This window comes from Microcaecilia unicolor, chromosome 12 (genome assembly GCF_901765095.1).
Source record: "Microcaecilia unicolor chromosome 12, aMicUni1.1, whole genome shotgun sequence".
NCBI classification, from domain to species: Eukaryota; Metazoa; Chordata; class Amphibia; order Gymnophiona; family Siphonopidae; genus Microcaecilia; species Microcaecilia unicolor.
The window spans coordinates 85,451,859-85,475,314 of record NC_044042.1 but is presented as its reverse complement, the minus strand read 5'-3'; the positions used below and the strand labels follow the sequence as shown (position 1 = coordinate 85,475,314).

The window sequence follows — 23,456 nt, the reverse complement described above, 5'->3', positions numbered from 1 at the left end:
TTCTTTTAGGAAGCTATCCAAACCTTTGTTAAACCCAGCTAAGCTAACCGCTTTTACCACATTCTCTGGCAACAAATTCCAGAGTTTAATTACACATTGAGTGAAGAAATATTTTCTCTGATTCGTTTTAAATGTACTACTTTGTAGCTTCATTGCGTGCCCCCTAGTCTTAGTATTTTTGGAAAGAGTAAACAAACGATTCACATCTACCTGTTCCACTCCACTCATTATTTTATATGCCTTTATCATATCTCCCCCTCAGCTGTCTTTTCTCCAAGCTGAAGAGCCCTAGCCATTTCAGCCTTTCCTCATAGGGAAGTCGTCCCATTCCCTTTATCATTTTCGTCGCCCTTCTCTGTACCTTTTCTAATTCCACTGTATCTTTTTTTAGATGCAGTGACCAGAATTGCACACAGTATTCAAGGTGCAGTCACATCATGGAGCGATACAAAGGCATTATAACATCCATGTTTTTATTTTCCATTCCTCTCCTAATAATATGTAACATTCTATTTGCTTTCTTTGCCACTACAGCACACTGAGCAGAGGGTACATAAATACATAAGTATTGCCACACTGGGACAGACCAAAGGTCCATCAAGCCCAGCATCGTGTTTCCAACAGTGGCCAATCCAGGTCACAAATACCTGGCAAGATCCCAAAAAAGTTAAATACATTTTAAGCTGCTTATCCCAGAAATAGCAGTGGGTTGTCCCCAAGTCAATTTGATAATGGTCTATGGACTTTTCCTTTAGGAAACCGTTCAGACCTTTTTTAAACCCTCCTAAGCTAACCGCATTTACCACATTCTCTGGCAAAGAAAACCAGAGTTTAATTACATGTTGAGAGAAGAAAAATGTTCTCTGATTCGTATTAAATTTACTACTGTATAGCTTCATTGCATGCCCCCTAGTCCTAGTGTTTTTGGAAAGAGTAAACAAACGATTCACGTCTACCCATTCCACTCCACTCATTCTTTTATAGACCTCTATCATATCTCCCCTCAGCCGTCTTTTCTCCAAGTTGAAGAGCCTTAGATGCTTCAGCCTTTCCTCATAGGGAAGTCGTCCCATCTCCTTTATCATTTTTGTCGCCCTTCTCTGTACTTTTTCTAATTCCACTATATCTTTTTTGAGATGTGATGACCAGAATTGAACACAATATTTGAGGTGTGGTTGCACCATGGAGCGATTCAAAGGCATTATAACATCCTTGTTTTTATTTTCCATTCCTTTCCTAATAATACCTAACATTCTATTTGCTTTCTTAGCCGCCGCAGCACACTGAGCAGAGGGTTTCAACGTATCATCAACAATGACGCCTAGATACCTTTCTTGGTCGGAGGCTCCTAATGTGGAACCTTGCATTACATAGCTATAGTTTGGGTTCCTCTTTCCCACATTAAACGTCATCTGCCATTTGGACACCCAGTCTACCAGTCTTGTAAGGTCCTCTTGTAATTTTTCACAATCCTCCTGCGATTTAACAACTTTGAATAACTTTGTGTCATCAGCAAATTTAATTACCTCACTAGTTACTCACATCTCTAGGTCATATATAAATATGTTAAAAAGCAGCAGTCCCAACACAGACCCCTGGGGAACCCCACTAACTACCCTTCTCCATTGAGAATACTGACTATTTAACCCTACTCTTTGTTTTCTATCCTTTAACCAGTTTTTAATCCACAATAGGACATTACCTCCTATCCCATGATTCTCCAATTTCTTCTGGAGTCTTCCATGAGGTACTTTGTCAAACGCCTTTTGAAAATATAGATACACAATATCAACCGACTCTCCTTTATCTATATGTTTGCTCACCCCTTCAAAGAAATGTAATAGATTGAAGTATTGTCAACGATGACTCCTAGATCTTTTTCCTGGTCGGTGACTCCTAACGCGGAACCTTGCATCACGTAGCTATAGTTCGGGTTTCTCTTTCCCACATGCATCACTTTGCATTTGCTCACATTAAACATCATCTGCCATTTGGATGCCTAGTCTCCCAGTCTCATAAGGTCCTCTTGCAATTTTTCACAATCCACTTCCTTCCTTCTTTTTTAATACATAGAATATATTTGGCCTGAATGGTCCCCTCTCCTTCCACTTCCTAGTGCCTTTTAATATTAATATATGGTACAGGGTAACATAGTAAATGAGAGCAAACAAAGACCTGTATGGTCTTTCCAGTCTGCCCAACAAGGCACTCTGTGCTGGTTATACTTATTCACGATTGGCAATTCACCAACATATAGGCAGTTAAATCTGATGCAGTCTTAGAACGTAATACTACTATACCATCTCAGTATTATGAGCTTTCTTTTGTGCAGTCCCAATGCTCTGGAACTCCCGACCATCCTCTCTCAAGACAGATTGGCCCTAAAGATCCTACTTACGGTAAAGCCTAGACAAGTATTGAAGGCCTCCGAGCTGGACTGACACTTTCTGTATTGTTTTCTGTTCATCTCTTTACCTTTCCATCCTGACACTATTGACAGTGGCATTCCTTTTTCTTATTATATGTGTGTATTACTTTGATTCGTAAACCTTGTTGTCTGGAAAATGGTAACAGAATTAAAAAATGAGTGGGATAAACATACAGGAATCCTGTTCAGAAGGAAGGGATCCTCAGAAGTTTAGCGGAGATTGGGTGGCAGAGCAGGTGGGGCGGCGGGGCAGACTTCTACGATCTGTGCCATGAGGATGGCAGATACTAATCAAGGTCAGGTATGCACAAAAGGTAGCACATGAGTTTATCTTGTTGGGCAGACTGGATGGACCGTGCAGGTCTTCCTCTGCTGTCATCTACTATGGTGAGGAAAGGTGGTATATTAAATTTAATAAAACTATACCCCATATTATTATGGCTGCAGCCTAGTCACATATTTTCAATCAAAGAATCCAACAATATTGCTAACAACATTTTACCTGCTAATTTCAACCTTAAGATGTCTTCCCCTCCTCCACTGAGTTACACAACACCTGCACTCATAGCACAGGATATGAACATGATATAAGATATGAAGACTTGATCTTGATCTGTCTTTAAAATGTTTGGAACACAGGACATAGATGTCTGCCTGGCACTGGTCTTACTTCCCAGCTACTGAGATAGATTTGCATACCAAGGAGGTAATGTATGCAAATTGATCTCATAAATATTCATTGTGTATATCCTGAAAACCTGAATAACTGGGGTTCCCCAAGGACAGGTTTGAGAATCACTGTCCTAGAAGATCTTATGTGTTTGTCCCATGCTTTCTTGAATTCAGATTCAAAAGTCTTTGATTCCAGCAAGATGCTGCTCCACGCATCCACCACCCTTTCTGTAAAGAAGTTTTTCCTTACATTACTCCTGAGTTTATCCCCTTTTAATTTATGCCTCTTCATTCCAGTGTTGAAAGAGGTATTATCACCTCCTTTATCCTACTGGCCATTCCTCTCCCTATGCACTTAAGCATCCTTCTGGATTTTGCCTCGCCTTTTCTATCTGTTTGGTTATGTTAAGATCATCACATATAATTAATAATAATAATAATAATTATTATTATTATTATATTCCACTTATGCCAAAATTGGTTCAATGCAGATCACAACACATAAAAACCGGTACAGCCTGGAAATGCTATAACAGTTATATGATAATTGAAATTACATAGTGTTACTTATAAAAAGTAGCTTGTAACACTTACAATTAATGTCACATACAATTATTTCATAAGAAAACCAGTTTAAATATTCATGCATTAAACATGATTACAGAAAGTCTATATTATTTATTTATTTGTTACATTTGTACCCTGCACTTCCCCACTCGAGGAAGGTTCAGTGCGGCTTACATAGTAATGGGTTACAAGGTATTACAGAGAGAGTACAAGCTGTGGTATAACAGATTAGTGATGGAAATATGCAGATAGGTGGGATGGGCAAGTAAGAAGGGGGGAAGGAGAGGCAGGAGGGGGAAGGTTGAAATGAGCAAGGGATAAGGGGTGGGAGTGGCCGGAGGAGGGAATAGTTTGAGGGATAGCATAGGGGGAGTTGATGGAAGGCGAGGTTTAAGTCATAGTCGTTGTCGAGTGATTAGGTGTTGGGTAGAGGGTTCATAAGATTAGGTTAGATCATTTGGGTATGCTTGCTTGAATAGATGGGTTTTCAGCAATTTCCGGAAGGGTAGATAATCGTTGATTGAGCGAAGGGATCTGGGTAGGGCATTCCATAGTTGGCTACCCTTGAAGGAGAAGTTGGATGCATAAGAGGTTTTATACTTGAGACCTTTGCAATTAGGATAGTGTAGGTTGAGGTATGTTCGAGAAGATTCTGATAAGTTTCTCGTTGGAAGGTCTATCAGATCGATCATGTAGCCCGGAGATTCTCCATGAATAAGCCTGTGAATCAGTTTGTGGACCTTGAAGTTTATTCATTCTCTGATAGGGAGCCAATGAAGCTTTTCATAAAGAGGTGTTGCGCTTTCATATCCTGATTTACCAAAAAGGAGTCTTAGCTGCCGTGTTTTGGGAGTTCTGAAGTTTCTTCAGGATTTGGGCCTTGCAGCCTATAAAAATACTGTTGCAGTAGTCAGCGTGTGTAATTACCGTGGATTGAACCAAGTTACGGAATGTTTTCAAGGGAAGATAAGGTTTTACACGTTTTAGTATCCACATCATGTTGAACATTTTCTTCGTAGTGGATTTCGCGTGATTTTCTAGTGATAGATGCTTATCTAATGTCACCCCTAGAATTTTCAAGGTGTCGGATATGGGGATTGTGATGTCAGAGTTGTTGAGAATAGTTGGGTGGAGTGTAGAGTGTTGGGATGAGAGAATTAAGCATTGTGTTTTCTCTTTGTTCATTTTCATCATAAAAGCGTTGGCCCAAGAGGTCATGATGTTGATGCCTGTAGTAATTTTGACATCCAAGTCCAAGCAGTCATCACAGAAACCTTTAAAGCAAAGTGGAAACTAAAAAGAATCAGGCATCTCTTCCCTAATGATATGTTTAGAACCTTAGTACAAACATTAGTATTATCACACTTCGATTACTGCAATGCCATTTATGCTGGCTGTAAGGAATCTTCCTTGAAAGAACTGCAGACAGCTCAAAATACAGCAGCCAGATTAGTCTACGAGGCTATGAGATTCGAAAGTGCAGCTCTTTTACTTATAAAGTTACACTGGCTCCCAATCAAAGCCAGAATAACATTCAAACTATGTACATTTGTTTTCAAAACTCTATATGACTTAACCCCTGATTATATGCAACCTTTAATTGATCTCCCCCTTCGCAACACTCTCCCTGGTTAAAGAGGTTATCTAACCCTCCACTATCCCAGTTGCAAAAATGTGATCTACACATCAATCTACATGTCAGGATTCCCTTACCTCTGTACCAAACGGTTGAATTCCCGCCCGAAATTCATCAGATGGGAACCTTAATTATTCGATATTCTGGAAATCCTTAAAGCTTCTCTGTTTAAGCAATTTTTCACGGATGATCATAATTAATTTCAACCCTTAAATGTACAATTATTCAATTTCTCAGTTCCATTTAATTGTTATTATACATGTGCTTTGAACAACACTAGTAATTACTAATATTAGTATATCAAGAATTAATAAACTTGAATCTTCTTACGTTTTCCTGTACCACAAAATCTTATACATCATTCAATTACTTGTAATAATGCTTTTCTTCTGCCATTAATAACTATTTGTTGATGTCTTTTTCAAAGTTGTACACATTTATCTGTCTCAATATTGATCACGTGTACATTATTTAATTTCACAAACTTCAGAGTTCCAATGACATATCTCACTGCTGTCCCCGCAAAAGTAAAGATGGAAGGCAGTAGCTACATGGTGTCATCGGAGCCACACCAGTGGGGACCCCAAACCCCAGTGGAGCAGAGAAAGCCAGGAGAGCAGCAGCATTGGCATCTGGCCAGCACTTCTTCGCCATCCCCACAAACGTCTAATCTCATTTAGTAATTTAAATTAGCAGCTGTGGCACATCAGCTCCTTCCTCTTCCCTGCAGCCTGGCTCCAGAGGGTCATGCTTCTAACTGCACACTCTTATCTCCAGAGTTCAGGAGAAGAGAAAGCGGCTGCTGGTTTTAAATGAGAGAGAAGTACCAGTTGGACATATTGCCTGAAGATCAAAAGTCTGTGTGTGAGTGAGGGGGATGCAGAGTATAAGGAAACTGCAGCACATGTAGAGTGTATATGGGAGTAAATGAAGAAGAGGATAGTGAAGGGATGAGAGGGACTGAGAGGGATTCCCACTACAGTTGTGATTTTGAGCAAGTCACTTAATCCTCCACTGCCACAGGTACACAACAATTAACCGTATATAATATGTAAACCGCTTTGACTAACCACGGAAAGGCAGAATATCAAGACCATCCCCTTTCCCTTGACCAAGAGGACTGGCTGGGATATGAACAGTGAAAGAGAAGGTATGGTATGTATATCTCTGGGTGAGGGGCTGGGAATTTTATTTATTTGTTACAAGCGAATCTGTTATAACCAAATGTAGGATATCAAAAAATAAGTGGAAGGGGTGAAAAAGACCTCAGAAAGGTGATAATCAGCCAGATTGCTGAAATTACTCATAGAGAATCATCATACTTCAATCATCGGTCACAATCCAACCTCCTCCCTATAATGGCCACATATTTTTAAAGAAAATTTTTATAAAAAGAATGCTACACCCACTGTGCAAATCAAAACTTTCAAGACATCAAAATATGAAAACACTTAGCTTGAAGCAGCGTAAAGGATGGGCTACCCCGCCCAATGGACCCGTTTCGCCGATGGGGCTTCTTCAGGGGAAAGGACGCCCAATTAATGATCACTGCTCAAATAGCAATTAGTGATGTCTGCTTAACGGTCTGGCTGGAAGTTCACACCTTTTCCCACCTATTTGTAGGCTCAATGTGGCTTACTTAGTATCCGAGAGGCCTTTGCAGGCTCCCATGTGAACAAATACAGGGTGATGTTGTGGTAAGATCAAGTTCATGTGGCACAGCCACATTAGGGAATTGGAGAACGGAAGAGTTGTGTTATGTCCATTACGTGCTTTAGTTTGGTTGTGTTGCAGAGATTAGGCATTTAAGTTGGATCGGTAGGGTATGCCTTTTTAAACAGGTTGGTTTTTAGTGATTTCCGGAAGTTTAGGTGGTCGTACATCGTTTTCAAGGCTTTTGGTAATGCGTTCCACAGTTGTGTGCTTATGTAGGAAAAACTAGGTGCGCAAATTGTTTTGTATTTAAGTCCTTTGCAGCTTGGGTAGTGCAGATTTAGATAACATGCGGAAGTGTGTGTGAGGTGATCAGTGGCGTTCCTAGGGGGGCTGATACCCGGGGCGGATCGCCGATGCGCCCCACCCCCTGGGTGCAGTGTGGACCCCCCCCCCCCTTGAAGGAACCCCCCCTCCCCGGGTGCACGCCTGTCCTCCATTGTTCCATGCTTCTTCTTTGCCCCGGAACAAGAAGTAACCTGTTCCGGGGCAGAGAAGAAGCATGGAACAACGGAGGACAGGCACCCCCCCCACCCAGCGGCGTGCACCCGGGGCGGACCGCACCTACCGCCCCCCCCCCCTTAGGAACGCCACTGGAGGTGATCAGAGATTGTGTGGAATGTAACACAGTAACATAGTTTACACTTTATTATTAGTTTCTATACTGCCTGAATTGACGTGCAGAGCTAGGCAATGTACATATTTCTTTCATTGTATCCCTCCCCCTGCTCATTGACCCTTCCCCCGCAAGACCTTCCACCCGCTGCCTCCCCCAACAGTGAAGGTAAGCCCCCCCCCCCCCCCCCGGGATTACCTACATCCCTGGTGGTCCAGCAGGATCATTGGGGGCAGCAGAGCAGCTCCCTTGCTCCTGCCCCTTGCGGTGCCTCAGGAAAATGGCTGCCATGACCTCTTGTGGAAGGAAAGGGGGACAATGGGCCAGGAGGGGGCTCAGGAGAATTTTTCTTTTTTTACACTGAACAAAAAAATTATGTGGGTGCCGGCCTCATATTCAGAGCCGACACCTGTATAGGTAAGTGGCCTTATTTAGGACAGCTCTAGAGCTGTCCTAATTGAAGCCACTTAGCTATGCAGGTGCCGGCACTAAATATTGCCGGCACACACATAATCTGGGGCTCCTTCCCAGCGCTGCCTCTGACCAGCCCACTTTTTGTTTGGGCAGTCTCAGGGGAAATTCAGCGGCACTGTCCGATTAAGTGCCATTGAATATCCATGGTTAGGTGCCAGAATGCTATTTAAGCAGGCAGGAGAGGCTCCTACCTGCTTAAGTCACTTTGAATATCATCTTCCTAATTTCTTTTCCCTTCCCTAAATCCACTCCTGTCAGCACCCACTTTTTATGCCCCTAAACTTAAGAGTTTAGTAAAATTTTGAATAAAGATGTATGCACTCAGCCCTAGCAGGGCCGCCGAGAGGGGGGGGGGGGGGCAAGGGGGATAAAATTCCCCAGGCCTGGGCCTCCAAGGGGGGCCCAGCGCCAGTGGCGTGGCCCAGGCCCACCCAGTAGCAGCATACCTATGATGTGGCTGGCAAGGATCCCCAAGCCCCACCAGCCGAAAACTCCCAACAAGTGTCCCTCCTGCATACCTTGTAAGTAGCAGATCTTCGCCTGCAGTGAGCAGTGACATACATACTGCTCGCACCGGCCCCACAGCCTTCTCTCTGATGTATTTCTGCCTAGGCGGAAACAGGAAGCTGCATCAGAGGGAAGGGTGTGGGGCAGTGGCGTACCAAGGGTGGGGGCAGTCCGCCCCGGGTGCACGCCGGTCAGCGTCGTTCGTTTCCATGCTCCCTCTGCCCCGGAACAGGAAGTAACCCGCCAACAAAGGTTCCCTATGGCGACAGCGGCGGCGGGGGAGGGTTGGCGGCGGGGGGGGGGGGGGGGGCAGGGCCCATGCCCCTGTGGCCCCACGTAGCTAAGCCCTTGCTTTTTACTCAAATTTTCACTGAACTCCAAAATTTATGAGCATAAAAGGTGGGTGGCAACAGGAATAGATTTAGAGCAGGGAGAAAAGATTTTCAGCATTAGGCTCATAGATGGTGGGCCTGATATTCAAAACGAGTTACACAGCCAAGAGAGGCTCTTGGCCATTTAAATTGCTGGTCCAGGGCTAACCGGGCATTTTCAGCAACGCTTAGGCTCTTTTACTACAGCTTAGCTCGAGTTATCTGCAGCAGAGCCTAGTTTATTCCTATGGGCCCTGCTGCAGATAAGTCAAGCTAAGCTGTAGTAAAAGAGCCCCCTTAACCAACCGCTTAAGAGTGAATTCTATATATGGCGCTGAAAATGTTGGCACATAAGCCATACTTAAACTTACACACGGTTTATAGAATAGCACTAATGACAGGGACTCATATGTGGAGGGGCATAATCGAATGGGGATGCCCATCTCTAAGGACGTCCCGGCGAAGGAGTGGGAAAACTCGTATTATTAAAACAAGATGGGCATCTTTCATTTCGATAATACAGTCGGGGACGCCCAAATCTCAACATTTAGGTCGACTTTAGAGATAGTTGACCTAAATGTTGAGATGGTCGGCCTTAGAGATGGTCGCCCCCAGTTTTCGGCGATAATGGAAACCGAGGACGCCCATCTCAAAAACGACCAAATCCAAGCCATTTGGTCGTGGGAGGAGCCACCATTCGTAGTGCACTGGTCCCCCTCACATGCCAGGACATCAACCAGGCACCCTAGGGGGCACTGCAGTGGACTTCACAAATTGCTCCCAGGTGCATAGCTCCCTTACCTTCCGTGCTGAGCCCCCCCTAAAACCCCAAAACCCACTCCCCACAACTTTACACCACTACCATAGCCCTAAGGGGTGAAGGGGGGCACCTACATATGGGTACAGTGGGTTTTGGGTGGGTTTTGGAGGGCTCACATTTACCACCACAAGTGTAACAGGTAGGGGGGGGATGGGCCTGGGTCCGCCTGCCTGAAGTGCACTGCACCCACTAAAACTGCTCCAGGAACCTGCATACTGCTGTGATGGAGCTGGGTATGACATTTGAGGCTGGCATAGAGGCTGTCAAAAAAAATGTAAACATTTTTTTAGGGTGGGAGGGGGTTGGTGACCACTGGGGGAGTAAGGGGAGGTCATCCGCGATTCTCTCCGGTGGTCATCTGATCAGTTCAAGCACCTTTTTGTGGCTTGGTTGTAAGGAAAAAAGGACAAACTAAAATCGCCCAAGTGCTCATCTGGGACGCCCTTCTTTTTTCCATTATCGGCCGAGGACGCCCATCTCTTAAGCACGCCCCCGTCCCGCCTTCGCTACGCCGCCGACATGCCCCAGTGAACTTTGGTCATCCCCGCAACGGACTGCAGTTGAGGGTGCCCAAAATTGGCTTTCGATTATGCCAATTTGGGCGACCCTGAGAGAAAGACGCCCATCTCCCGATTTGTGTCGAAAGATGGGCACCATTCTCTTTCGAAAATGCCCAATAACTTTAGGCATGGCCATTTGCACCAAATGAAACGTGGTGTAAAGGTAAATGCCTAAACTGGCCACATATCCCCCATTATTCTATAACAATGTGCAAAAATGCTAGGAACGTCCCCGTTCTGCCTGTCAGCCTCCCATTTCTGTGCCCCTTTTTGGCAACTTTTATAGAATTAGGGGGTTAGGGCTCAAGCCAAAACTGGCTGTTTTGGGGGTGTTCAGGGGGCAAAGTAGGCACTTAACTGGTTAAAATAACCACATAATTAGGATCAGATAAAACACAGTCCTATCTTTATGTGGTTCTTCACAGCCAGATATTGCATTTAGCTGGCTATGTTTTAGCCGGCTCCCTATACCTGGAAATTCAATGCTGAGGCCTAAACAAGGCCCAGCATTGAATTTCAGGTTTAACGCTGGTGGCAGTCAGCAAAGTGCTGATCACCATCGGCTGAATATTGGCCCTGACAGCCCTAACTTTATAAGCAAACTTCTAAGCTCCTTAATTATAATGAATTTTCAGCTGAAATGTATGCTCATGTTTGGTTGAAAATAGGACACATATTTAGGGCCCCAGGTATATACAGCACTGACTTACTCCAACGGCTACCACCAGTCAATAATATTAATTCACTAAATCCACAATGATCAAACAACCAGTAGATGTCAGCAGTGAACTGTATTGCAGTGTTCATATTTTATTTATTTGGGTTCAGTTCATACCTTTTCAATAGTACCTCAAGGCAAGTAACAGGTACACTAGTTATTTCTTAAACTATTAGACCTGATGAAAACAGAGCTGCCAAGCTACCACGTTCCAGGAAGGAAACTTTTTATCCAGTCTGAACTTGTATCCCAAAACAGTTTATATTATACTGCTACAGGTCATACAATGCAACAGGATAAGAACATAAGAATAGCCAAACTGGGTCATTTAGCCCAGTATCCTGTTTCCAACAGTGGCCAATACAATTAGTAACAACACTCCATGCTACTAATCCAGGGCAAGCAGTGGCTTCCCCCATATCTATCTCAATAGCAGTCTCTGGACTTTTTCTCCAGGAACTTGTCTAAACCTTTTTTAAACCCAGATATGCTAACTAGCATCCACTAGCAATGAGTTCCAAAGATTAACTATTTGTTGAGTGAAAAAATATTTTCTCCTATTTGTTTTAAAAGTATTCCCATGTAACCTCAATGAGTGTCCCCTAGTCTTTGTACTTTTTGAAAGAGTAAAAGCAATTCATTTCTACACCACTCAGGATTTTGTAGACCTCAGTCATACCTCCCCTCAGCTATCTCTTTTCTAAGCTGAAGAGCCCTAACTCTTTAACCTTTCCTTTTATGAGAGGAGTTCCATCCCCTTTATCATTTTGGTCGATCTTCTTTGAACATTTTCTAATTCTGCTATATGTTTTTTGAGATATGGTGACTAGAACTGAACGCAATACTCGAGGTGAGGTCACACCATGGAATGAAACAGAGGTATTATAGGTCTTATCTTACAGAGGTATCTTGGTTTTATTTATCATCCTTTCCTAATAATTCCTAGTCTCCTGTTTGCTTTTTTTTACCGCTGCTGCACACTGGGCAGAAGACTACAGTGTATTGTCCACAATGACACCGAGATCTTTTTCTTGGGTGCTGACCCCCAAGGTGGACCCTAGCATCAGATAAATATAATTTGGATTATTCTTCCCAATGTGCATCACTTTGCATTTATCTACATTAAATTTCATCTGCTATTTGGATGCCCAGTCTTCCAATTTCCTAAGGTCTTCATGCAATTTTTCATAGTCCGCATGTGTTTTAACAACTTTGAATAGATTTGTGTCATTTACAGGTGTATTTTTGAAAGAGAAGGGCACCCATCTTCTGACACAAATCGGGAGATGGGCGTCCTTCTCGCAAGGTCACCCAAATCGGCATAATCGAAAGCCGATTTTGGGCGTCCTCAACTGCTTTCTGTCGCATGGACAACCAAAGTTCACGGGAGCATGTCGGCAGTGTAGCGAAGGCGGGACTGGGGCGTACTTAGGAGATGGGCGTCCTCAGCCGATAATGGAAAAAAGAAGGGTGTCTCTGAAGAACACTTGGGCAACTTGGTCCATTTTTTTTCACGACCAAGCATCAAAAAGGTGCCCGAACTGACTAGAAGACCACCGGAGGGAATCGGGGATCACCTCCCCTTACTACCCCAGTGGTCACTAACCCCCTCCCACCCTAAAAAAACTGTTTAAAAATACTTTTTTGCCAGCCTCTATGCCAACCTCAAATGTCATACTCAGCTCCATCACAGCAGTATGCAGGTCCCTGGAGCAGTTGTAGTGGGTGCAATGCACTTCGGGCAGGCGGACCCAGGCCCATTCCCCCCTACCTATTACACTTGTGGTGGTAAATGTGAGCCCTCCAAAACCCACCCGAAACCCATTGTACCCACATGTAGGTGCCCCCCCCCCTTCACCCCTTAGGGCTATGGTAGTGGTGTAAAGTTGTGGGGAGTGGGTTTTGGGTTTTAGGGGGGGCTCAACACTGAAGCTAAGGGAGCTATGCACCTGGGAGCAATTTGTGAAGTTCACTGCAGTGCCCCCTAGGGTGCCCGGTTGATGTCCTGGCATGTGAGGGGGACCAGTGCACTACGAATGGTGGCTCCTCCCACAACCAAATGGCTTGGATTTGGTCGTTTTTGAGAAGGGCGTCCTCAGTTTCCATTATCGCTGAAAACCAGGGACGACCATCTCTAAGGTTGACCTAAATTTCATGATTTGGGCGTCCCCAACTGTATTATCAAAACGAAAGATGGACGTCCATCTTGTTTCAATAATACAGGTTGCCCTGCCCCTTTACGGGGCCATCCTGCGAGGTCGCCCTCATGAAAACTTGGGCGCCCCGTTCGATTTTGCCCCTCTTAATCACCTCACTTCTGTTAGAAATCTGGGAATGGCCAAAAAGTATCCCTCCTAGAAATCGGGTAGCTTGGCAGATCTGTAAAAATCATTCTAAATGCCATTTAATTAATAAAATAGTGTGTTGTCATTTTATTATAATTAGTGCAGGCCATGTTTTGGAAATGAAATAATACATTTCTAGCTGAAATCCTTCACTTATTGTGCAGCTGTTTATTATGCCTGTTATTTTTAACCCTGTTGACAGTGAACTCCCATCACTGCCATCCCATACACTCCAAATCCCAAATAACAGCAGGGAACGTCCACAGAAAAGTTTTAATTTTACAGGTAAATAATGTGCTGTAGTTCATAAGAATTTACATATAGGTAAGTTCATGTGTTAGGTTAACTAGCTTATTTTCGAAAGGGAAGGACGCCCATCTTCCGACACAAACCGGGAGATGGGCTCCCCCCCCCCACCTGTTACACTTGTGGTGGTAAATGTGAGCCCTTCAAAACCCACCCGAAATCCACTGTACCCACATGTAGGTGCCCCCTTCATCCCTAAGGGCTATGGTAGTGGTGTAAAGTTGTGGGGAGTGGGTTTTAGGGGGGGTTGGGGGCTCAGCACCCAAGGTAAGGGAGCTATGCACCTGGGAGCAATTAGTGAAGTCCACTGCAGTGCCCCCTAGGGTGCCCGGTTGGTGTCCTGGCATGTGAGGAGGACCAGTGCACTATGAATGCTGGCTCCTCCCACAACCAAAGGGCTTGGATTTGGTCATTTTTGAGATGGGCGTCCTCTGTTGCCATTATGGCCGAAAACCGGGGACGACCATCTCAATATTTAGGTTGACCATCTCTAAGATTGACCTAAATGTTGAGATTTGGGCGTCCCCGACCGTATTATCGAAACAAAAGATGGATGTCCATCTTGTTTCGATAATACGGGTTTCCCTGCCCCTTCGCCGGAACATCCTTAGAGATGGACGCCCTTAGAGATGGTTGTCCCCGTTCGATTATGCCCCTCCACATGTAGTTCTCTCTTGCTTGAGGGCTGAGTAAATCTGAAGCCTATGTATCAACTGTGAACATTCTTATCATGACACCCTTTCCTACCTCCAGCTCTCAACAGCCCTGACAACTCCCTTCCACCTCTTCCTTCTCTTCCTCAGACAAATACAAACTCACGTTTGTATCATACCATATGCCTCATTGACATTTAACATTCCACTCCAGCTTATCATTAAGAGGAACAGCCTAATGGTTAGAGCAGGGGGGCTGAGAAAAAGCCCACTAACACTCCTTGTGGCAAGTCATAACCTTCCATTGCCTTAGGTTCCCATTTAGGGGAGGCAGTTATCTACACATTATTGTACTGTTACCCAGTCATTTGTAATTAGGTCTCATTGCATAAAATGGGACCTGTGCTAAAGAAGCATGAGTTAGTGGTAAAATAACCCATCTTAACAGTAGCCCATGTTGATAACTTCCCCCCCTTAGTGTAAAGAGTTTCAGTATCTCATATCCAGAACTGATATTGTGATGCTATAATGCCTTATTCCACCAATAAGAGCCAGCTTCATCAGTGATGTCACAATGGCTTGATTGTCCTATACTTGGCTCACTTATTTTCTAGATACTGATTTTGATTTCTAGATACATTTCTTTTACCTTTAGTTAAGGTGGAAGTTACAAACTTCAGCTACCGTTAAGACGTGTTATTTTACTGTTTAACCCCAGTTTTTAGTAACTAGATCTTATGGCATAAAATGGAACCTGTGGTAAAATAGCATGGCTTAACAGTAGCCCACATTGATAACTTCCTTCTTTCCAAGAACAGGGAAACACCTATTACACGTGAATATAGTGTGCTTCGAGCTAGTACTAAAAATATGTAAACTAACTGCAAATAATATCATTTATTGTATTTACTATACCACTTCACTTGTATTCAAATCAAAATGATTTACAATATATAAAATAACTATAAAAACAAAACAAAAGGAACGCTATAATATGGTATTGCAAACATTCATCTGGGTCAGGGGTAGGCAACTCTGGTCCTCGAGAGCCGCAGGCAGGTCAGGAGAAAGATTTGCATACCATGGAGGCAGTGCTTGCAAATCTAACTCCTGCATATTCATTGTGGATATCCTGAAAACCTGACCTGCCTGCAGCTCTCGAGGACCGGAGTTGCCTACCCCTGATCTGGGTCATTCACTTAATCACAAAAACCATTTATTTAAAACCTATGTGCATCTAGCATTCTCAATATGCGTTCTCCTTCTCCCACCAGAACTGTTATTGTTCAAAAGACAAGAAGAAGGATACTGTGCAACAATGCAGTAACATACCTGACTCACACACATCATTTTGGAATTCCAATATTAATAGGAAAATGTATTCACTAAGTAACATGAGCAAAGGCAAATTCTGATCAATGTAAAATGTTCTGCTTGCTCAAACTTTTGAGTGGATCCACAAAAAAAAAACTTTGAGGACTTGGGCAGGAAGCTTACTATTTTTGTCTTGGATATCATTGGATTGGTTACATTGGATTCAGTCTCTCTTAAGCACCAAGCGGTTCCGGAGATGTCTAGAAACACCAGGGAAAGAAGGTGGCAAAGCTTTTTATTGTGCAATCTGTCAGTAATCAAATAACCAGACCAAAGGCTGCAGTGAGAACGTTTTTGCAAAACTTCAGTGCCCTGTCTATAGCCACATTTCTAATACCTATCACTACTTGTTTTCTACATGCTCATTCTAACACGTCACTGAAAGGCACCACCAGGATGATCCATGCTACACTAGTATTCTATAAAGAGTGCCCCACTCCGAGTGCCCTTTATAAAATATTAGCTTAGCGTGCATTTCCTGCCAGATTCTATATATTGCACCTAGTGTTCCGTGTTCAAATCCAAGAGTATTCTATAACAATGTGCATAACATAATTGGCTTCACAAGCTAATCAGCATTGATAGCAGCACTTAAGCAATAATGAGCACTAACTGACAATTAGAATATATGTGCATAACTTGCTAAGTGTATTCTGTAATGAACTGTTCCTAAATTCTAGTTTGCGCAGTTCAAAAGGGGCATTACTATGGGCAGGGAAATGGGCATTTTGTGGGCATTCCAAAATTTATGCACGTAGTTATAGAATACTAGTGGAACCATGCCCGTTTCCTCAACAATGAAATGGGCCCTAGGAAGGCTGTCATGTAAGCTTTTTTTTCTCTCTCCCCTGCCCTCCCCTCCATGTCCATCAATTCTCCTCTATCCTGCGATTCTCTCCTCCCCTCGATGTCCTGCGATTCTCTCCTTCCCTCAATTTGTACCTGAACGTTCTCTGGCTGGCTGGCGCTGGCTTCCGTTCCATTCGCAACATCCCTCCTGACTTCAGCTCGCCTCCAGCGTTCCCTTCCCTCTCACTGTTCTGCCCTCTGATGTCATTATGCCTTGACGCGAGGGTGGGACAGTGAGGGGGAATGGAACGCTGGAGGCTGGCTGATGTCAGGAGATGTTACGAACCCAGGCAGCCAGACATGAAACATTGGAGGTGCAAATTATTATATAGGATGGTCCAGTGTGTATAAATCGACCAGCAGGGATTTATGCCACGTTATCGCTGGTGTAAATGGAGGCGTGTAGTTTTAGGCACTGGGGGATATCAGCTAAGCGTGTTATATATACAGCACCTAAATCTAGCCAGAAATGTTTACCGTGAGAAGGTGCCTTATATAGAATCTGGCCCTTTGCACTTAACTTTGGGCATCAGCATTTACGCCTGCCAAAACCTGATATAAACGCTGGCACCCAATTGGCAGATGGGAGCCCGATTTATAAAAGTCTATAACATTGCAACTGCACCTTGAATATTGTGTTCAATTCTAGTCACCGCATCTTAAATACCTGAACCCAGCAACACGACGAAACCAAAGAACGTAATGGACATAGCGTAACTTTCCTCTATATGATTCCCTAATAGGTTTGTTTGTTCCACATGAACCCTATTCTACCATAACATCACTGTGTAACTGTTTATACCGGAATTGGCGAACGTCCCTACGGTACTATTGGAAGCCACATTGAGCCTGCAAATAGGTGGGAAAATGTGGGATACAAATGTAACAAATAAATAAATATAGTGTAATTAGAAAAGGTACAGAGAAGGGCAACGAAAATGATAAAGGGGATGGGACGACTTCCCTATGAGGAAAGGATAAAGCGGCTAGGGCTCTTCACCTTGAAGAAAAGACGGCTGAGGGGAGGTCTATAAAATAAACAGTGGAGTGGAATGGGTAGGTGTGAATCACTTGTTTACTCATTCCAAAAATACTAAAACTATGGGGCACGCAATGAATTTACAAAGTACATAAGTAATGCCATACTGGGAAAAGACCAAGAGTCCATCGAGCCCAGCATCCTATCCACGACAGCGGCCAATCCAGGCCAAGGGCACCTGGCGAGCTTCCCAAACGTACAAACATTCTATACATGTTATTCCTGGAATTGTGGATTTTTCCCAAGTCCATTTAGTAGTGGTTTATGGACTTGTTCTTTAGGAAACCGTCTAACCCCTTTTTAAACTCTGCTAAGCTAACCGCCTTCACCACGTTCTTCGGCAACGAATTCCAGAGTTTAATTATGCGTTAGGAGAAGAAAACATTTCTCTGATTTGTTTTAAATTTACTACAATGTAGTTTCATCGCATGCCCCCTAGTCCTAGTATTTTTGGAAAGTGTGAACAGACGCTTCACATCCACCTGTTCCACTCCACTCATTATTTATATACCTCTATCATGTCTCCCCTCAGCCATCTCTTCACCAAGCTGAAAAGCCCTAGCCTCCTTAGTCTTTCTTCATAGGGAAGTCGTCCCATCCCTGCTATCATTTTAGTCGCCCTTCGCTGCACCTTTTCCAATTCTACTATATCTTTCTTGAGATGCGGCGACCAGAATTGAACACAATATTCAAGGTGCAGTTGCAATGTTATAGACTATTATAAATTGTGCTTCCATCTGCCAATTGGGTGCCAGCGTTTATATCAGATTTTGGCAGGCGTAAATGCTGATGCCCAAAGTCAGGTGCAAAGGGCCAGATTCTATATAAGGTACTTAAGAAATCATCACGGTAAACATTTCTGGAAAAAAAATCTTTCAATCAACGTGTAATTAAACTCTGGAATTCATTGACAGAGAATGTAGTAAAAGCAGTTAGCTTAGCGGGGTTTAAAAAAAAGGCTTGGGTGGCTTCCTAAAAGAAAAGTCCGTACACCATTATTAAAATGGACTTGGGGAAAATCCACTGCTTATTTCTAGGTTAAGCAGCATAAAATGTATTGTACTGCTTTGGGATCTTGTCGGGTACTTGTAACCTGGTTTGGTCACTGTTGGAAACAGGATGCTGGGCTTGATGGACCTTCGGTCAGTCCCAGTATGGAATACTTATGTACTTATTGCGCCTAAATTCTGGGAACGCCCTTAATCTGCCTATGCTCCTCCCATAGTCACACCCCTTTGGCATTCTGCACTTGAAATTTAGGCGCACACATTATAGAATGGGGGGCAGGGCAGATCCTTGCCTAAATCTCAATTAACGCCAATCAATGCTGATAATTATTATTGGCTGATTAAATAGTTTAGGCATGGCTGTAGCATCCACGTCCAAAATAGCGTGTCCAACTTTGGATGACATAATATAAAATTTGAGAGCAATTGCATGCATGAGATATTTAATGCTAGCAGTTACAGGTGTAAATGCCAGCCAGGAATTCAGCGAGACTCTATAGCATCTACATATGTGTTAAAGCAAGGGGGCATTCGGAGGGGGTGGGGCATGGGCACGTCTCCCTCTTACATGTGAAACTTACAGAATATTGTAAATTATGTCATAGACATAATAGCATAATGAGGATATCTAAATATCTTTTTTTTTATTTATGTCAGTGGTTCCCAAACCTGGTCCTGGAGGCACCCCAGCCAATCAGGGTTTTAGGATATCCACAAATGATTATTCATGAGAGAGATTTGCATGCACTGCCTTCACTGCATGCAATACTCTCTCCTGAATATTCATTGTGGATATGTTGAAAACCTGAATGGCTGGGGTGCCTCCAGGACCAGGTTTGGGAACCACTGATTTATGTTTTAAGGTCCAACACAAAGACAAACAACATCACATCTAGTTCTGAATTCCAACACTGCACAATCAAATACAAGTCTGTATTCAACCAGAACTTTAGTATATAAAACATAGTGAGTTTTCCCTTTTTAATCCCCCCTCCCAACCTCCCCTACAGTAAACATAAGCGATTGTCAGAGAGAGGTAGGGTTCCTTACAACTCTTTACTGAATAGTGAAATATTCTAGCAACAAAGTTTAACTCAACACACATAAAATATACGCTGACATTTAAGTGCGTAATGCTGACTTAAGTTACTGTTCTGTAATGAAATGTGGATGACCAGATGCCATTATGGAATTAGTGCTCAGCTCACTGATTTTAGACACTGATCTGGTGCTCAGTTATAGAATTTTGCCCATGGTATATCACGAGCCTAGTCATAGTCCTTGTAACCAATGAGATGTATTTATTTCAGAGAAACAGCATCTTTCAAAAAAAATGAAAGTTACATTTTCCCACTTGACTAATGCCTTCTAAGAATTACTATTCAAGTAGAAGAAGATTTTGGGACACCACATTACACAGGCTACTTACAACTGAAGTTTGTGTTATTAGCTTTAAGTTAATCCTAGTATACATATATCAACTGATTTTTCTCAAAACCCACATTTCTTATTATACCAAAGAAAGAAAATCAGCCACACATATGAAAACAAAACCAGGTAATACCTTATATATGACTATTTCTGAAAGTATGAAACTGGGTTTGGTATTTCCTTTTGCAGTGAACTGTGATTTAAACTATATATCTTGGTCACACAAGAAATTTATCAAAGTTTAACTCCACAGCAAATAACCTTCCAGTTTTGCTCCCATAGCAAATGTGCGCTATTGTAGTCATGACTCTGAAGTAAGTTTGGCACTGGAGAAAAACTGGAACAAAGGTTTCATAAATCTGCCCTTCAGTGGAGAGTGATAAGGTTGTGAGTTGGCTCCAGATTCACCCTAAAGGGTTGTTCCAGTTCTGGATTTACCCCATTGCATGCAGGGACTTGTAGTCTTGCTGGCCTTAGGGACTGCAATGGGGTAAATTCAGGACTGGATCAACTCAGTGAGACAAGTCTGAATCCAGTTGACAACCCTAAACATGATGATGAGAAGAACTCAGATTCAGCGTAAAACTATACATAGATATGAAGACATATATGGATAACTGTGTAGTACAAAACATTAATTAAATTATCTGTTTATGCAGAATCCAGGAAAGGTAGAAGCTAACAAATTGTTTCTTACCATTGAAGCTGGTGAGATTGCCAAAGCTGAGGAAACTTTCATTCAAAACAGGAAATGTAGTGTTCATCTGGAACAGCAGATTGATAGAGGTGGAGTTTTCTTCTGGAATGGAGTCTGCAAAAAGATTCATCTGCAAAAGAGTTTTCAGCAAGTAACGTAACATGGCAGCTCCCTCTGCACAGCTGTAGGACTCTGTCAAGGAGATATTCCAGCATTCACCAGAAATATGTCCTCAGTTTGTAGAGCTTTGGCAGCCAGTGCTGCTCACATCATGTACAAGCATTCACAGTTCTGAGCTCCTCGCTTACATAATGCACTTTTCCTTGGCCTTCCCTATCTCTCTCCTTTCCTTCCTGATGTGGGGTCTCCTAGGGCTGCAGTCAAGGAAGAAAGCAGGTGCAAGACCAATACATGTTTAATTATTGAATTAATAGGGTTCCCTGGAGGAGAAAGGCATGGAGAGACACATACACACACACTTTACATTTCTGGCTGCTCAAATATAGTCCTGCTGAGTCCTGGATAAATAACTTCTCTCTGTCTCAATCACAGCAGTGCACATTCTGATTTAATGAGAGGATAGTAAGCAGCACATGACAGCCAGTGCCTTGGAAAATTTGGCATGCAAATAGCATGAAGAGTAGCCTTGGTTCACTATTCATTGTATGGGGTTGCTATCCCTACTCCCTATTCCCAGAGAAGTGTGTTTCATACTGAGACATCTCCTTCCTAGTTAAGAGGAGAGAAGGAAGGCCATTAGCATGCTAACTGTCTTTCAAAGTCCACATACAGCGATTAACAAGCAGACATATTAGGACATGCGGATGGGCATTTTGGATATGACGTCTAAATTCAATTTTGGACATTTCGCGAAAAACTTCCAAAAATCCAGTAGTGAACTTGATCATTTTCAAACTAGAAAAATGTCCAACTTTTTGTTCTGAAAATGGCCATTTGCTAGATGTTTTTGGGCTCAGTATGTTTTTTTTAATTTTTTGTAACCATTTAAAAAAAAAAAAAAAAGTCAAAGGGAAAAATGCACAAAAACAAGCCGTTGGGACATATGGCAGTGGGGCACTCTAAGGGGCACTGCAGTGGACTTCAAAAGGTCCCATGTACACAGCTCACCCTTACCCCTTTATATTGTATAGTGAGCCCTCCAAAAACCTAATGTACACCACTACAATAGCCCTTATGGTTACAGGAGTCACCTATATGTAGATACATTAGGTTTTTGGTGAGTTTTACATGGCTCACACTTTCTACCACAAATGGGTTTTGGGCCTGGACCCCGTTTTCTACAGTGCTCTGCACCAGCCACTAGGCTACTCCAGAGACCTGCTTGTTGATCTAACAGGACTGGCCATAATATCTGAAGCTGTCACAGAGGCTGCTATGTACTGTTTCTTTCACAATTTTTTTTTTTGGGGTGTGTGTGAGGGTGTCAGTGACCAGTGGGGGAGTGAAGGAGGAGGTCATGCCTTAATCCCTCCAGTAGTCGTCTCATCATTTAAGGTACCTTTTTCTGACTTAGGCGTGATTGAAACAGGTCTAGATTAAAATGTCTAATTTTTAGCCCTGGAAGTTTCTGCTTTGTTCCAGTATGGAACAAAAATGTCCAAGTTTTGGGAACATTCAAATCCTGCCCCCAACACCCCCCCCCCCCCCCCCCCCTGTGATTTGAACGCATTGTGGAGAAAACCACCAAAATGACACCTTATGTCATTTTTTAAACATTTTTCTCTTTTGAAAGTGAACCCTTGTGACTCTGGGCAAGTCACTTAACCCTCCATTGCCCCAGGTACAAATAAGTACCTGTATATAATATGTAAGCCGCATTGAGCCTGCCATGAGTGGGAAAGCGCGGGGTACAAATGTAATATAAATGAAAAAAAAACCCTGAACGTAACAGCATTCAGAGGAGTAACAGCCAGTGGCATCCGTTGTCAAATGGTGGTCAGGTTTCTGTAAAACACTGGTGACAAGCAGGACAGAAAAAAATAGCCAATGTAAGTGCTGGTTTTATGCTGACGGATGAACTCAGGGACACCTCTATTAGCAAAACCTCTGATGACTATCATCCTTCCAGCCTTGGTCCCTTGCCAGCACCATTGCTGCTGCCTCCACCTGACATCCACCACCTCCCTTCCAAGTGCTCCAGTCCAGCATCACCCTTCCCCAGCCACTGCTGCCATATCACCTTGTGACCTGCAGCAGTGACAAAACGAAAAAGGAAGAATAGGGCCTACCTTGGTCCCATGCATGCCTCACCCTCACAAATACTGGATGTCTTCCTCAGAGGAGGCAGGACGTGGTAGACCCTTCAGCATAAATGGGCTCAAACAGACTCTGCACTTCCTTTTTCTTTTATTGCAGCAGTGACTGATTGGCGGGGAGAGGGGTGGGTTGGTTGAAGGTCTAGCCTCATTACGGAGGGGGTGGTTGGAGCACTTGGAAAGGAGATTCTGGTAGAGAGGCTAGAGGAGACATGCTGGACCACCAAGGAATGGATGACTATGGAGACAGTGGGATGATGATGAATTAAAGGGAGCATAGGGACAGACAGTCAGAGGGAATGTTGTATACAGGGATAAGAAGAGACAGAAAGAGGATGATGGACACAGAGGGGAATAAGAAGATAGATGGTGGAAACTGGAGAGGAGAGATGCAGGA

At 43.3% G+C, this 23,456-nt stretch overlaps 1 protein-coding gene across 1 annotated transcript in view; it reads right to left on the bottom strand.

The window, feature by feature from the left end:
• Positions 1–23,456, bottom strand: part of LOC115481707 (roundabout homolog 3-like) — a 163,295-nt gene that overhangs the window by 127,096 nt on the left and 12,743 nt on the right. Inside the window, exon 2 of the mRNA XM_030221044.1 lies at positions 20,784–20,913. Coding sequence (XP_030076904.1) covers positions 20,784–20,913 — 130 coding nt within the window. The remainder of the gene's footprint in view (positions 1–20,783; positions 20,914–23,456) is intronic.